At 35.9% G+C, this 15,926-nt stretch overlaps 1 protein-coding gene across 5 annotated transcripts in view; it reads left to right on the forward strand.

The window, feature by feature from the left end:
- The first annotated feature begins 523 nt into the window (after window positions 1-523).
- RHBDD1 (rhomboid domain containing 1) overlaps window positions 524-15,926 on the forward strand; it is a 38,057-nt gene continuing 22,654 nt past the window's right edge. For 3 of the 5 annotated variants that reach the window (XM_087933225.1, XM_087933224.1, XM_087933223.1), the window contains exons 1-6: window positions 726-1,117; window positions 8,968-9,461; window positions 11,217-11,349; window positions 12,430-12,518; window positions 14,343-14,396; window positions 15,539-15,658. In XM_087933225.1, the coding sequence (XP_087789351.1) occupies window positions 9,029-9,461; window positions 11,217-11,349; window positions 12,430-12,518; window positions 14,343-14,396; window positions 15,539-15,658 (829 nt within the window). In that variant the 5' untranslated portion in view covers window positions 726-1,117; window positions 8,968-9,028. Of the gene's footprint in view, window positions 1,118-8,967; window positions 9,462-11,216; window positions 11,350-12,429; window positions 12,519-14,342; window positions 14,397-15,538; window positions 15,659-15,926 lie in introns of all 5 variants that reach the window. The other 2 variants (XM_087933226.1, XM_026701525.2) reach the window with 2 other exon arrangements.

Genomic DNA, 15,926 nt, shown 5'->3' on the forward strand with positions numbered 1-15,926 from the left:
GAAACCAAGTCTTCTTGTAGACTTCCAGGGCGGGACAGCACCAATGAGTGACTGTCAGAACCTGCCACAATAACATCTTGCCCATTACGCTGTTGCAAGACTCCAGATAGGCATTACTCTCATTCTCAACCGCCGCACCACGAAGGCAGCTTCTCCCAACCTTACACATAGGGACACACGGGCAGAGGCAACGCAATAAGCTTTCTCTCTTGCCCCCACCATGAAACTGACTCTGCGCACACCCATTGAAGTAAGGACTTATCCACCCTAAGCAGCCGATCTGCGGCTGCAGCTCTCCACCCTCTCGCCTTGCGCAGGAGACAGCCCTGTGGCGCCAGTTCAACGTTGCAGCGCATGAGGAACGTTACCCCGGGAATTACCGCTCAAATTAAAAAAACAAAACAAAAAAACAACCCGTGAGAGCACCTAATATTAAAGTCAACTTGAATTAAAGTCAAAGTACAAGCAAACCAATTCCCGAAGTAAGTTCTGAATCCATTTTATCATTACTTTTGCAGGAAAAAAAGCAGATGACGAAGCTACCTCACACGCTCCGACATTAAAAAAAAAAAAAGGGGCAGAGTTTAACGCGACGCATGCGTCGTTCCGGAGGTTGATTCATCACAGAGACGGATCGCTGTTGCTTCTGATTGAGCAGTGAGCGGGTCACGTGGGGTGTCATAAACCTCGCCTTGCCGTAATTGCACGTAACGCCAGGCGTAAGTTGGGGCTCTGGCGGCCTAGAGGAGGCGGGGGAGGATGATTGTTTTCCATTTCCGGTAGAGGGAGTGGAGACGCTTTCCGGGGCGAGGATGGGGTCTTTCTCTTCCTCCTCCAAGTGGGAGAGGGGGACTCTCCGGGCAGGGCGGACCACCTCTGCTTTGTAACTTTTGAGTAAATCGGCTCTTAAGGCTGTAGAACGGAATGGGGAAGGAGCCGATGTTCTAATAATCTTCGATTCACGGTTCTTGTTGAGGGTCTCCTCCGGTTCGGTATTCAGTCGGCCAGAAATCATAATATCTAAGATTACTGCATATTCTCTTATAATTCAATTATTACAGGTCCCTGTGTTCTTCTGACCTTCCCGCTTCCCTCTCTCTCTCTTTGTGCCCTCCAGGTGAGTTAGCATCAAATGCATTTGAAGGGCCTCAAGCACGGGAGAACTTTTTCGTTTTTTGTTTATTAATATTTGCAACTTAATGACCACGGGACAGGTGGCTCATAAAACACTTGAAATAATTAGTTTTTGTATTAATGATTTAAAAGTCATTAAATATTAAGAGTTCTGCTTTTATCTTCCTTTCCCCAAAATTTGGTTAAATACTAAAAGTCTAAGTTTAATCCTTTGGATTCTGAAATTTATTGAAATAAAAAGCAGATTCAGTACTACCGACCTTTGTTTTATTACATAGCCATAGCATAGTTGCTTGGACTTTCATTAAATTTGCAACTTTTAACTTTAGCAGTAGATTGATGAAAAGTATTTGTATAAGAACTATTGAAGAAACAATAGTTTTGAATAAAATGTGAAAATATATGGGGATAGGAGTTAACTGTTTCTGTTGTTTATAACTTTTCACCCCAACACAATGAAACAAAGGAGACCCTATTGCATCTTATATTTGGGCTTGGCCCTTTTTTCATCTTTAATGGAATTTGTGATACTCCAAAAGTTTGAGTGATCTATTTTCTCCCATAAATGATAAAAGAATCTCTTAATGGTCCCTAAGTAACTTGTTCAGTTGTATTTTTGCAAAGGCATATTTCCAAAGTGATGAGAGTAGATCTGTGTAGCACACATTTTAATGTTTTCATCTATTTATTTCCCAGAATTCCCTTATGTAACTTATTAACTAGAATTTGATACATCTAGTCTAAATTACTGTATTAAAGTACAGTGGTAATATATGGCATTTTTTAATGGTGGAGGGTTTTTTTGGTCATATTCTCTTATTTCCAATTAAATTCCCTGAATCTGCAAAACACTTTGTTTATGAACAGAAGAAATTTCTGTTGAATTAATATACTTCCAATAAATAAATAAGAACACTTAAAGGTTGTAAATCTAGATGTTTTATTTTTTTATAATTTATTTTGATAATTCCTCTTTTACCTAAATATGATAAAATCAGAATTTAACTGGTTTATTAAAGACATGTCAATTGCAAAACAAGGGTTATGAAATTGATATGGTTCAAGGAACAAGAATTAATAAAAAGTTTTCTGTTATAGTGCTAACCTATGATTGATCAAAAATAGTGAAAAAGCGGGGGAATAGTATGGGGAAATCCCTACAGCTCATCACAACCATAGTTTATTATGGCACATTAAATAAAGGATTAAAAACTTGTGGGCCTTTTAAAATATCCTTTGTGGCTTCTGGAAAAATATATGTATTTTTTGCATTATAAGGGACTTGAGAGATTTCAAGGGGAGAAATGGATCCATGTCATTTGGACCATAACAAATTTGAGGTGTTTTGTATTTATTATAGTTATATCGGTAATGAATACTCTTAATTTCACACAGCCTTTCTGCAGAAATTAGTATTTCATTTGTAGTAATCAAATTAATTCAAAAATCCAAACGTAGTCTTTTTTTATTTCAGATGTGGATAATGGATTTAAATTACAGGGAGCTAGGTTAAAAGAAATTTACTAACAGCATAAAAGTTTGAGAGAAGGACCAGTCTCCCAAAGAGGTGGTTGGTTCCATTGCAACAACTTTAATTTGATTCCATGCATGGAACAAAAAGATAACTTCATTGCTTTTTTACTTCTGATTTATGTCAATGAAGTATGCTTTTCTGAAACAATTTATGAAAATGTTTTTAGGATTGTGAATGGTTCTGAAGTTGTAAGCCACCTAAGATTGAATTTTGTACTTAAATATAGGCAGGCCTTGACTTATAACCGTAGTAGAAACCAGAAGATGTCATTTAGTGTTGCGATTAAGTGAGGTATCATATGACCATCAAATTTTATGACCTTTTTATCTCAGTTGTTAAGTGATTCACTTGCATGTGAACACAACTTGCAATCTCCTGCTGGTTTCTCAGTTGACTTTGCTGTTTGGAAGTTTGCTAGGAAGATCACAAATGGCACCTACAGGATTGCACAGTGCTGCCACTTTCATGAATGCAAGACAATTGCCAAGTTCCGGTATTGTGTTCATGTGACTCTGGGTATACTGCAATTGTGTGAGAACCTATCCTGAGTCATTTTCAGTGCTGTCATAACTTCTAATGGTTGCAAAACAAATAGTAAGCAAACACTTGTAGGGTTCTTTGCTTTCCAAGGACTGGGCACACCGAAGCATAGCAAAACAGTACACAATGCTTTATTGCAACACTCTTTCCCAACAACAGTCTGTTGCTCTGGGTCAACTCCACCCTTCTAGTAATTATGTCTTTAATACTCAATCTTTTAATACTCAGATGAAACAAAAGTCTCAGTCTATCAAGTAGTGTGCAGTCTTTAACCTTTTTCCCAAAAGTTCTTGAACTAATTGGGATAGGGTGCTGTTTCATTGTGATTGCTCATTTTCTAGTTGCTGATGAGCCTTAGGCAAAGCTCCAAACTCTAGGCAGGATTCCCACCAGGATACCCTGGTGCTCATCATAGCTTATGGTCCTGCCACTTAAATAATACAGTAGTCCTCTTGCCTGTGCTTCCTTGTCTGTATGCTGTTTGCTATCACCTTTCCTGCTGCACATATCCCATTCTATCTTAGCGTTTGCATTTCTAAGCTAAGACCCTGAGTGAGGTTAGACTGCCTCTGGAGGTCAGTACGTACATCAGAATGACAGGGCGTGGCTCAATTATAACAGGCAGCTGGAATGCTAGTTTGAATACTTGGGATTAAATGTATGGGGGAAATGGGGTGGGAAGAGTTTCTGCAGACTGCAGCTACTCTCCTTCACAGGTCTACCTATATGGAGTTGCATTTGTATTTAACATATTTGTGTTTTAGGAATTACTGCATGGTAGAAAGTAGCTACAGTTACAGCTACATCCCATAGTAGCAGTAGCTACAGTTACAGCTACATCCCATAGTAGCTACAGTACATGAGTTTAGTTTTTAGACTTAATATGCATGTTTTATGCTTTAAATCAAGTTACATTGCTTTTTGTATAGAATTTAATATTTAATAATATGCTTCTGTGTACATTAAATAACCCTACCAACTGTATTTGAATCTCCTCTCTGTATCTATCAAGTAAAGCAAATGTGTTCACATTGGATCGAAAGCATTCAAGGTTTAAACATTGCATAGACCTTGTTTTTCAGCTTGGCATAACATCAGATTGCTTCTGCTGAGGTCAGAATAACCTGTTTTGAGCAAGAAAGGACTTGTTCCTGGGATAGTTTGTTAGGCTATAAATTTGTTCAGTTTGTTCCAAGGTTGGAGACATGCCTCTGGCTTCAGACGAAAGAGACTGACTTTAAATTCTTCCCTCTCGTGCTACAATAGAAACCCAGGAAAGCCCCACCTGCCTTGATAAGAGAAAGAGTATGTCACATTAGATGGAAGGAGAGGATCCTAACACCCTTCCCCCAATTAATTGCATACAGCAAGATTTTTTTTTAAGAGAAAGTATTACTTCTGTTTTTCTTGTGTATAGTTGAAGGAAGCACTTAGATTTCCATTTAGTATTGATGTGCTTGATTAATCCTTTACCCATTTAATTGGGAGTGAGTTCCACTAAACGCAATATAAATTTTATATGTATAAAATTTTGCTATAGTTAAATAAGTAAATTTATCTTAATTTTTGTGGAATTTGGTACTGAATGAAAATAACTGCATCCTAAATGATGTCACCAATATTGTCTAACTAGCTCTAAACCTTGCTTTGCTACAAAACTGTGATTGGCCTTAGTTTTTGGGGAGGAAAATAAGGGGAAACAATTGTGCCTCTGCCTACCAGCATCCATTGGTATTCATCTGGCTACTGTCCTGTCAGTGTGTGAGAGAGTTGAGGGCTGCTTGGAAATTGAAACATGGAAACTGAAACAGTATTTGTTGTGTGAACAAGAAGGAGACAACAAGGAGCCTGGGCATAGCTTAGCTCAACTGTTCTGTACTAAAGCTGGTTGCTGCCCTGAAACTGAAATTCCTCTCCTTTGCTTATGTTTCAAGTGGGGAGGGAGAGTAGAACTCTTCAGCACCAGAGCATGTTATAAATATATGAAATATTAATTCTCTGATGGTCATTTCGAAAAATCCTTTCTTAGTGAACACCTAGAAGCCAAGAGAAAGATATGTGCCAAATTTCAAGTTTGTAGGCTTTATGATTCTGGAGATTTTGTGATGATGCTATCTATCTATCTATCTATCTATCATCTATCTATCTATCTATCTATCTATCTATCTATCTATCTATCTATCTATCTATATCAGGTAAATTTCTAAAACATTTCTCAACTTGAATAAAATTGGAATCATAATTGTTTTTTTCTCTTTTAAGTTAATATGCATGTATTTTCTTTTTTAGTTCAAGAATTAGATGGAAACCTTTCACCTTATGACCATGGAATAACATCGTTAAGAGAGAATAAGGAAGAGTCAATTTGATGTAATAATAAGGGGCTGACTTGAAATTAGGAACCTTTGAGTTCTAGTCCTGCCTAAGGCATGAAAGCCAGTTGGGTGACTTTGGGCCAGTCGCACATTCAGTCCAACCCACCTCACAGGAGTGGTGTTGTGGGGAAAATAGCGGGAGGAAGAACTATTATGTATTCGCCACTTTGAGTTACTTATCAAGTAATACAGGAGGGATAAATACCTAATTTAACTTGTTTGTAGAGAAAAGAATGAGTATGCTTGTACTTCAGGTTCTCTTTGCATTGTATTCTTCCTTTGAATTTCTCAAAGAAGCTCACCTGACTAATCCTCATGAAAATTTATTTAGAAGATAAATTTAGTGTTTATTTTTGTTGTGCAGTTTTATTATGTGCATCACTATATTAAGCTATTTGGTATTCTTTTAATGTTTTGTGGAGGCACTTTTTAGGCTGAAGACCAATAACATGTAAGCGGACATAATTCAGTTTATTAGTCAAATTTATATAGCTCATAATAAGTGATGGTACAATAGTAGATCAGGACCATGGCTAAGTACAGCCTTATTGTTGCATGATAATGATAGACGCCTCTCCCCTCCCAAACAATCGTGACATATTATTTAAGAAATAAAAAGCTGCATAATACTGCAAATTAAACAGTCCACTGTTATTCAGTGTAAACATTCTTTAAATATTTTCAGTACAAAAATTCTTAGAATCTGTAATCACAGACATTTATGTTTATAGGTGAGAAAATATAAGCATGTAATTGTCTTAACTGAAAGGCAGATATCCATTTCAAAATTAATCTATAAAACATACATTTTGAAAGCTGTGGTATGTTTTAGAAATCATTGGAGGAAATAAAATTCTGCATTATGTACTATTTAATATTTTAATAAGCATTAAAGAGATTGGAGAAAAAACTTTTAAACAAATGAAAATATTGACAATATATTTCATGAAAATATTCAGAATAATTTTCTCCAGTTTACATTCAGTTAAAAGCAGGTCAAATACACCTTTTGCAGAAATATTGTGTAAAAAACTTTGAAAAAAATTATTTTCCTCTAAAATTCTTTACCACAAATTATTCTTTCTAGCTGCTTCATTCTTCCCAGTGAAATCTGCCTACATTTTCAGTCTTGCTTTGGACAGATATTACACATATTTATTTTGGACCAAGTCTCATTGAAAATTAGTTTTAATTTTGTATGCATGAAATTGTAAAGATGGTCTCATGCTAAATTTTAAAAGAAAATCTGGTAATAGCCTGAAATCCTGCTTCAAATAATTACTCCCTCCACCCTGTATTTTAAACAACAAAGCAGTAACATCGGGAGTCTGATGGAAGAACAAAATTGCCTGCATGCAAATTTAATCCATTGATAAATTGGCTATAATTTTTGAAAATATGATTTAAATGGCATCCAGAGACTTCTGATGTATTTTTCCTCCTCTGTCTCTTCAAAAGTAGTAGAGCAGTATATAGGAAGCAAATTTTCAGTGAAATTGTTTCTACTTCTATCTTTTCACCTGTTCATTCTCCTTATATTTGTATGATGTACAGGTAGACCTCGAAGTACAATTCTAATGGAGCCTGCCCATTAGGGTCGTAAGTCAAAAAATTCATCAAATCAGACTCAATTTTACAAATTTTTAAAATAAAATTAGTTAATTGAATCAAATGGGTTGTTAAATGAACAAAGCTCTGATTTACTAATGATTTCTGCCATCCTTATCTGAATGGAGAGGCTTTCTCTACTGCTGCTGGCCGCTCATCACCTGTTTCTGGTGCAACCTTCAGCTCAGGAACTAAATTGCCACCAAGCAGGCTTCCAGAGCTCTCTGCTTGCAGCTGCTTTAAAAATAAATTACTTGCTGCTAGTCAGCTCAAGTGTTTCTCAGCTGCTGCCCCAAGTGGGGTAGGAAAGGAATTTATACCGTGTTTCTCCAACAATACAGCCTCCACCAATAGGAAGGCCCAGCATGATTTCTAGGCATGAGGTGAAATTAAGCCCCGCCCCCAAAATTTAGGCCTATTTAATCCATACGTTTCCCTGCCATTTCTCACATCATTCGTTAAAACTACATGAGGTGAAGAGAAATGGGGAAGGGGAGGGAGAAAACTTGCCTTTAGGAGCATCCTGCAGGTAGCCTAGGCTAGAATACCCCAATCTACTACCGGTAGAACATTGGTCGATAGAAGCTCCCTGAAGGCAGAGTCACCAGCCACTTCTATCGGCCGGTAGAAGCGGCCTTGGGACGAGCACCCACGCGCACTCCTCTCGCCACGAAGTCATTTTTATCAGCTGATGGAAGCTCCCCAAAGGCAGAGTCTCCAGCCGCTTCGGGGCGAGGCGTGGTTGCCCACGGAGCACTCCTGACAGGAGCGCCCCACGCACATTCCCCTTGCCATGAAGCCGTTTTTATCGGCCGATAGAAGCTCCCCAAAGGCAGAGTCACCAGCCACTTCTATTGGCTGTTAGAAGCGGCCTCAGGGTGAGCACCCACGTGCAGTCCCCTCGCCACGAAGCTGTTTCTATCAGCTGGTAGAAGTGGCGAGGGGAGTGTGCATGGGGTGCTCACCCTGAGGCTGCTTCTACCAGCTGATAGAAGTGGTTGGTGACTCTGCCTTTGGTGAGCTTCCATCGGCCAATAGAAATGGCTTCGTGGCGAGGGGAGTGTGTGTGGGGTGCTCGACCTGAGACCTCTGCCAGCCAATAGAAGTGGCTGGTGACTTCGATCAGCCGATAGAAACAGCTTCGTGGGGAGGGGAGTGTCCGTGTGGCGCTCGCCCTGAGGCTGTTTCTACCGGCTGATAGAAGCGGCTGGTGACTCTGCCTTCGGGGAGCTTCCATTGGCCGATAGAAGCATCCTTGTGGAGAGGTGAGTGTGCATGGGACACTCTAGGTTGGGGTGCGTGTGGGGGAGGAAATTAATTCACCCCCGAAAAGACGTCCTAGCCTTTTTTTCGGGGCTCAAAAAAAATAAGACCTGGCCTTATTTTATGAGAAACATGGTAGAACTCTCAGGTTGACTTGCTTTAAAAAAAAATTACTTGCCTTGCTAAGCTCAAGCCCCTCCAGGCAGCATAAAATAAAAATAAAAACAAACTTGGCGCTGGCTGAAAAAATCACCAGATCTTGTTTGGCCATGTGACCAGGGGGAAAAAACACCCTGAGCGGCTTCAGGAAATGGCATGTTGTAACCTTGAAAAGCAAATGGATGTTACAGAATTAAAAATGGCCACCCCACTGCTGCAGCAGTGACTGAATTCAAGTCACATGGCTACAGAGGCCTCTATTTGGTTGCAATTTTGAATTTCTAAGTAAGCACTGGATAAATTTGTTCTTGTGAAAAATTTTCCTTGTGTAAAGGGTTTATCTTTATTTTTCAGAATCTCTCTGGATTTCTGCTGTACTCAAGTTTTAGTGTAAACTCCGTTCAAAGAAGAAACTATGCAGCGAAGGCACAAAGGATTAAATCCTGGAGTGCTTTTCCTCCTTTCTCAGCTTTATCAAGTTGGATTTAACAACATTCCACCTGTCACGCTTGCAACCTTGGCAGTGAACATTTTCTTTTTTCTACAACCCCTGAAACCTCTGGACAAAGCATGTATTAGTGTCAATTATTGTCTTTACAAAAAAGATTGGCATCGTTTGTATCTTTCAGCATTTCACCATGCAGATGACTGGCATCTATATTTTAATATGGTCTCCTTGCTTTGGAAAGGAATTAAATTGGAGAAAAGGCTTGGAACTATGTGGTTTGGATATATAATTGTACTGTTTTCACTACTTGTGGGAGCTGTATACCTATTTCTGGAAGCTATACTGGCAGAACTTCTTGGTGATCCTTTATATGAACATCACTGTGCTGTTGGTTTTTCTGGTAAGGTGTTCTTTATTATGCTTCCACCTTTTTTATAAGACTATTATTTATTGCAAATGCTAGCTTTTAGGAAATAGATAACATGTATTTAGGAAAGATGAAATCAGCATGTTTTTGAATGATACAATAAAACACAACTTTGTCACTGTTAACATTTTTCTAGTAGTCTCTTATAAAGGAAACTAAAAGACAAACATATGGACTTCCAGGAAAAATGGCAGATTGAAAATGGTTCTGTGAAAAGTGGACCCAAAATATACACGGCTATGAATAGGAAATTGGCAAGTAGATCAGCTGCTTCAACCCTCTTAATAAAGAGAGGACCCTGGAGTGAGGAAGAATCGGGATGGGAATTTGCTGTAATTACTCCAGTCACAAATGAAGCCTTTTTAAAGGACTTGCTAATCATTTTTGGACATTGCCGCCAACTCCTTCAAAGTGACACAATTATAAATAACATGAAGCGTCTTCAAGCCTTACTACAAGAAAGTAAAAACTTAAAAAGATTTTGGCTACAGAAAGCTTTAAACAGATCAAGGGCTCAGAAATTTTTGGAATATTGAATTTTGAATAATATTTTAAAATTAAACTTAAAGAATAAATACATTCTTGTGGGAAAGGAAACCTTTTGCATATTGAAGACATAGCAAGACAAGCAATTTAGAGTGGCATTCAGAGATACCTTTGAGGAATTGCATTAGGATTTGATAATGTCAGCTTTGTTGTGTCTTGGGAACAGTCTGTTTCCCAGAAAAAGATTACAAAAAGATATATGCAACAAAAATTATCTGTGAACAATATCGAGACTTCGAATAGAATTTGTCATTAGAATCAAAAGAAAATGGATGAGGATTTAAAAAATAAGGAAATAAAAATAATCCCAATTTTTCTAGACTTATAAAATAGGCTGTATTGTAAATTGAAACAACTAAATGGATTACAGAGAAATATTGTTCTGTATTTAAGAAAGTAATACATCAGGTTTTTTTACCAGATTTACAACAAGGTGTTATTTTTGTGGTTCTTTTTGGATGTTGATAATCTGGACTGAAAAAGTAGCATATTGGATTTGCATATATTTAATATGGAATTTACCCCTTTCACCACACAATGACTTTGTGTATTCTAATTTGATAGCATTTAAACGGTATCCAGCTGTCTATTACTTAAAGTAATGAAATTTTGTAAACTTGTTTAAAAGATAAAATATGTTAAATTTTAGTCTTTGTTTGCATTAGAATACTGGGATTACTTTATATTATAATGAATGTTTATGTTTTATAGTAGAGATGTGGAATGTTTATTTGAATGTGATATGTGGGGTGGGTTTCTTTGAAATTATTGGCATTTGGAATGGAAAAACGTATATTGAATCTTGAGAGAAATGATCCCTTTTTGTCATATTAGATTTTAGATTTTTGTTTAGACTAGGATATCGGGACCATTTATGCCTTTTAAATGGGAGGTTGCTTGCAGCTAAGAATTGTGAGATATATTTATCTTATTTTAGAACTCTATTTAAACTTTTTAGTGATAACTGGATTGAAAAAGATGTTACTTATTTGATTTTCCTACTGTTAAGGTATAAGTTATAGAATAGAGAGTTTCATGGTTGTTAATTAAGAAGAGTTGAAAAGGTAATGAAATTGTTTATACTTGTGGCATACCAAGAGCAACAGATCCTCCATATTCTTTAGTTTTTATATTACTTGAGAAGTCTGCTTGATGTGATCTTTTTTCTTTATTTTTATATAGGAGTGCTATTTGCTTTGAAAGTTCTTAATAACTATTACCATCCAGGGGGATCAACCAATATTATGGGCCTGAATGTATCCAATAAATACTCCTGTTGGTTGGAACTTCTAGCAATCCATGTATTAAATCCACGGTAAGTCTGCTGTCAGTCATTTAGAATTTGAATTACTTTGTATAAATGTATCTAGACATCACTGTAATGAATAATAGTTACATATCAACAAGTTCTCATCCAATCCGAATTGTGCTTTTTAACAAAAAATGTTTATTATAGTGAAAATAGGGGATAGAAGAAGAATTTGATCAAAGTTTTTTTTTAAGGCTTGGCATATGTGCAGAGAGTTTGTGCGTGATAATAGATAGGTTTTGCTAATATGATACATATGCCACGTAGTTAAACAATAAGTATATTGCATTACCAATTTACCATGGTTTATAAATCACTGCCTCATTTCATGCAGCATATTCATAATCAAACATTATTTTAGTGAGATACATAGAACTATGTCTGTATATTAATATTAAAAGTTTTATTTAAACAGAAGCAACTGCTCCTTCCTAAACAGGAAATGGTGTTTTTCAAACAAATCCTCATTTCTCTCTTACAATTATTGGGAATATGGAAACAATATGATTTAAGCACTAGGAATAGCAAGCTCCCTTCATTTTAGGTGGGGATGCGAGATAATCATTCCCCTATAATATCTTGCTATGGTAATTTGTCAGTTGAAGTTAGCTTTAAGAGTAGTCATGTTGTAATCTGAAAAGGTTTTTTTTTCTATATTGGCATACCTTTTAAAATAAAAATTAACTTCAAAGATTAGAATCAATCTTATCTACAGTTAGCATTTATTTCTTCAGGGTCTATGTTTTGCTTTAGATTGTAATTTTTAAAAATATACCTTTGATACTTGAGAATTCTGAAAGTATAAATAGAAAGATAATTCCACCCTTTTAGCTCTTTATGATCTAAATAAAGAATTTGGATATGAGTGCAATTTAGTGCAAAATGAATTATTTTGGATCATAAAAAATAGGGCATTATTTTAGATCATTATTTCCCAAAATTTTTGAGATAGTGAAGTGCATGTCTCCTTTGAATATATTAAACTCTTAAAATTTTAAATATGTCCAATGGAGTGAAGGTTAATGAGGTTACAGAAAGTTTCTAATCAGAAACAATACATCTCACAGAAAATTGTTTTCATTTTAGGAGTTCTTTTGCAGGACATCTGGCAGGTATTCTTGTTGGCCTAATGTACACCATGGGACCCCTGAAGATTTTCATGACAGCATGCACAGGTAATAATGACCCTAGAACTTCCGAAGCATTGCTGTTCAATATAACTTTAAAGTGATTATACATTGTATTTCATAACTTTAGAATTATGCCATATGGTGCTTACATTCTATATATATGATTTGATATTTCTGTACATTTCTGATAAAATTAAGTTTGCTATAATATTGGATTTTATGGGGGTGAGGGTTCATTTCCCAAGTTTGTGGGTTGGTTTCCAAACTCTTCGTTACCAGGCTAGATAAAATCTTCAGCAAAGTTTAAGGCAGGGGTGTCAAACTCACATCATCATAGCAGCATCATGTGACATATCAGGACTCCACCCCCCTTTGTTAAACCATGCATGGCCCACACATGACACATTCAGCCTTTAGGTCAGAAGTTTGACAACCCTAATTTAGGGGGTATCCATGTTCTTCTGTTTATAAGGGTTTCAGGTGTGGGTATGTCAATTGAGGATCCTGTGATGGGTCAACTGTGAGTCATCAGTGAGTCTTGTGATTACCTGATGTAATCTCCTAATCACAAAACCCATCACTAGACTCACTGATGACTCAGCTAATCCATCACAAGACCCTCATTTGACATACCCACATCTGAAGCCCTTATAATCTGAAGAACATGGACATCCCCTAAACTCTGCTGAAGATGTTACCTACCCTGGTAATGAAATGTTTTGAAACCAACCCACAAACTTGGAGAACTCATCCTACAACCAAGCTATAGGTGTTTGCAACTATTGGATTTTATTTTAATGTTTAATGCATAATGTACCTATTATGAGTGGATGGCAAACAAATTGGTGTAAATACAGACAAATCAATCAACAAATTTGATGATTAAATAATGTACAATGTAAGTTTTCTACTTTGCTTATAGGACAAAGAAAGAGAAAGACTTAAAATCGTTCATAAGTCATTTGTTGATGAAGGTGTGCCACTGCCTCTGCCCATGATAGTAGGAATAACTGCTATAGATGATTTTTCATAGAGGCGGTCCTTGACTTACAGCCACAATGGAGCGAAGAACTGTGATTGTAAGTCAAGGCACCATTTGACAAGTTTCAATTTTATTCTTGTATTTATGGTGGTCATAAAGTAAGTAATCCTGGTCATTAAGCAAACCATATCAGCAAGTAAATCCAGCATATATTGTACAACTGGTATTTTTTACTGTTTTCTGCTGGAAAAAGGCAAAAAAGTAGCAAATAACAGTCATATGACTTGTACCAGTTTTAGCTTTGAGAATGGATCATAAGTAGCTTTTTTTTGGTCTGTTGTAACTTTGAACAATTGTTAAACAACTGATCATAAATTGAGCACTATCTGTAATCTACAGAATGAGCTCCTTTGAAAATTATATTCTTGCATATGATGATCTTTTGAGCAGCACAGAAGGAAATTACATACTTTTAAATGGAAATAACTTGTGCATTAGTTGTGTCCTTTTGAGCAAGCTTGAATTAAGATTACTCTCAATAGCCATGAGACATTTTCCACAGTTTATTCCAAAGGTTATGCCAGTGCTTAACGCTTCATTGTGTTATTTCCATTCTGGAATTGGTATGATCAAATTAAAAAGCCAGATAATAAATAAGATAATATATATCCCAATAGTTATCTATTGCTGTATATCCATTCAGATATGCTGTTATAGGAAAATATATTCATTTAAAATTTAATTGTATTTAAAATTAAAGCAACAAATTTGGTGAATGTCAGGTAAGAATCAAAACAAATATAATTTGGCATAAAACTTGTTAACTTTTTAAATAACAGTATGATAATTTATATGTTTATAAATACTCATCATAATTTTATTTCTAGGTGGCCATGTATTTCCAACTGGCTTTTCAGAACAAAGAAACAATTACAGAACAGGCAAGTAGTTTGGATTATAATCTTACCGGTTTTTATCTCAGAGAAAATTTTGTTGTACTCAGTAGGATTTACCTTGTGTCAATTGGTATAGATTAATACTATCTGTTGGTAAAAAAATAATTCACATCTTATTTCTTTTCTATTATAGTTTTAATATATTCACAAGTCTGTTCATATTCTTTAATATTTCAGTTTTGCAGGAAATGTGTTCGGTAGGATTGAATCCTTGTTTATATTGACATTTATTGCTCTTCCTCTTAAAATATGTCTTGCATGACTCTTAATTTAAGCTGAGCATCCACACAGATTTTAAAAGAAAATTTAAAAAACTGTTGATAAATAGGACGGGATGGGAAAGAGCTGAATTTAACCTTTCAGTAGGTTAATAGACAGCAGTCCAGGTTTATTTATTGAACCCCACAAATGCATCTTATACTGTATAACGTTAGATTCTCAATTCAAAGAGAATCTCAATTCAAAGAGTCAGTTTTCAAAAAAGCTGTTTTTTATTCTCAGTCAGGCCAATAGTTTTTGTACTTTTGAGGGGATAGACACATATAGGGTTTTTTTTTCTTTAAGGATGATGGCTTCCTAATCCAAAACAAGCTGGTTAACAATATTCCCAATCAGTTATCCTCTGTTTGTGCTCTCTGGGGACTGAGGGAATTATAATCCAGTTATCATGTGAACCATAGAAGCCTGTTTTACAATATAGAAGTGAATCTTCGTAGCATAAGATACTATTATTTATTACAAGGCACATATTTTACATGCAGTTTATATTGCCTGTTATTAATATATAGTTCTGTGCTTCAGATTTCTTTCATAATATTTATGAATTAAAAGAGGCAAAAATTGAATAGAACATCAACATGTTATACAGTGAAATATCAGCTAAATAGATTTCAGTGAAGAAGACATTAAATGAAAATGACTTCTGTTGCATTTGTTACTTTACATTAATGTAAATGTAGAAATTTTATAATATTTATAATAATTATGCAATGATGTAATTGTTTCCATTTTGTAACACTATTGCTTATGGATAATCAGGAATCAATTATACCTAATCATTACAACAGTTTGCTTTGTTAAAACAAGATTGTACTAGACATTTATATCTGTGGTCTCTTTCTGTACAGGGAATTTTAGATACTCAGGTAGCCCATTCTATCCACCAAACAACTATGATATGTATACTGGTGGACTCACCGAGGAAGAACAATTTGAAAGAGCAGTAAGTAACAGCTTGAGAGAAAGAGGTAAGGCAGAACAGCTGTAAAGTGAATGGCATGCCATAAAATAAATGCATCTCTCTTTTTAGGATGAGAAGCATACTTAATAACTTTTCTTTTTCTCTTAAAACTGAGACTATCCATTTCCTTCCATGGATGCAAGTTCTTATTGCTCCTTATTTCAAAAGATCATCAAAATAATACTAGAAACCCCCTGAAAACTTGATCCACTTTTTTTTATCGACATGGGACAGCTGTTATATAGCTTCTAATCTAGGTTGAACTATTTCTATGA

Source organism: Pseudonaja textilis, chromosome 4 (assembly GCF_049901715.1).
Source record: "Pseudonaja textilis isolate UNSWEBS1 chromosome 4, rPseTex1.2, whole genome shotgun sequence".
NCBI classification, from domain to species: Eukaryota; Metazoa; Chordata; class Lepidosauria; order Squamata; family Elapidae; genus Pseudonaja; species Pseudonaja textilis.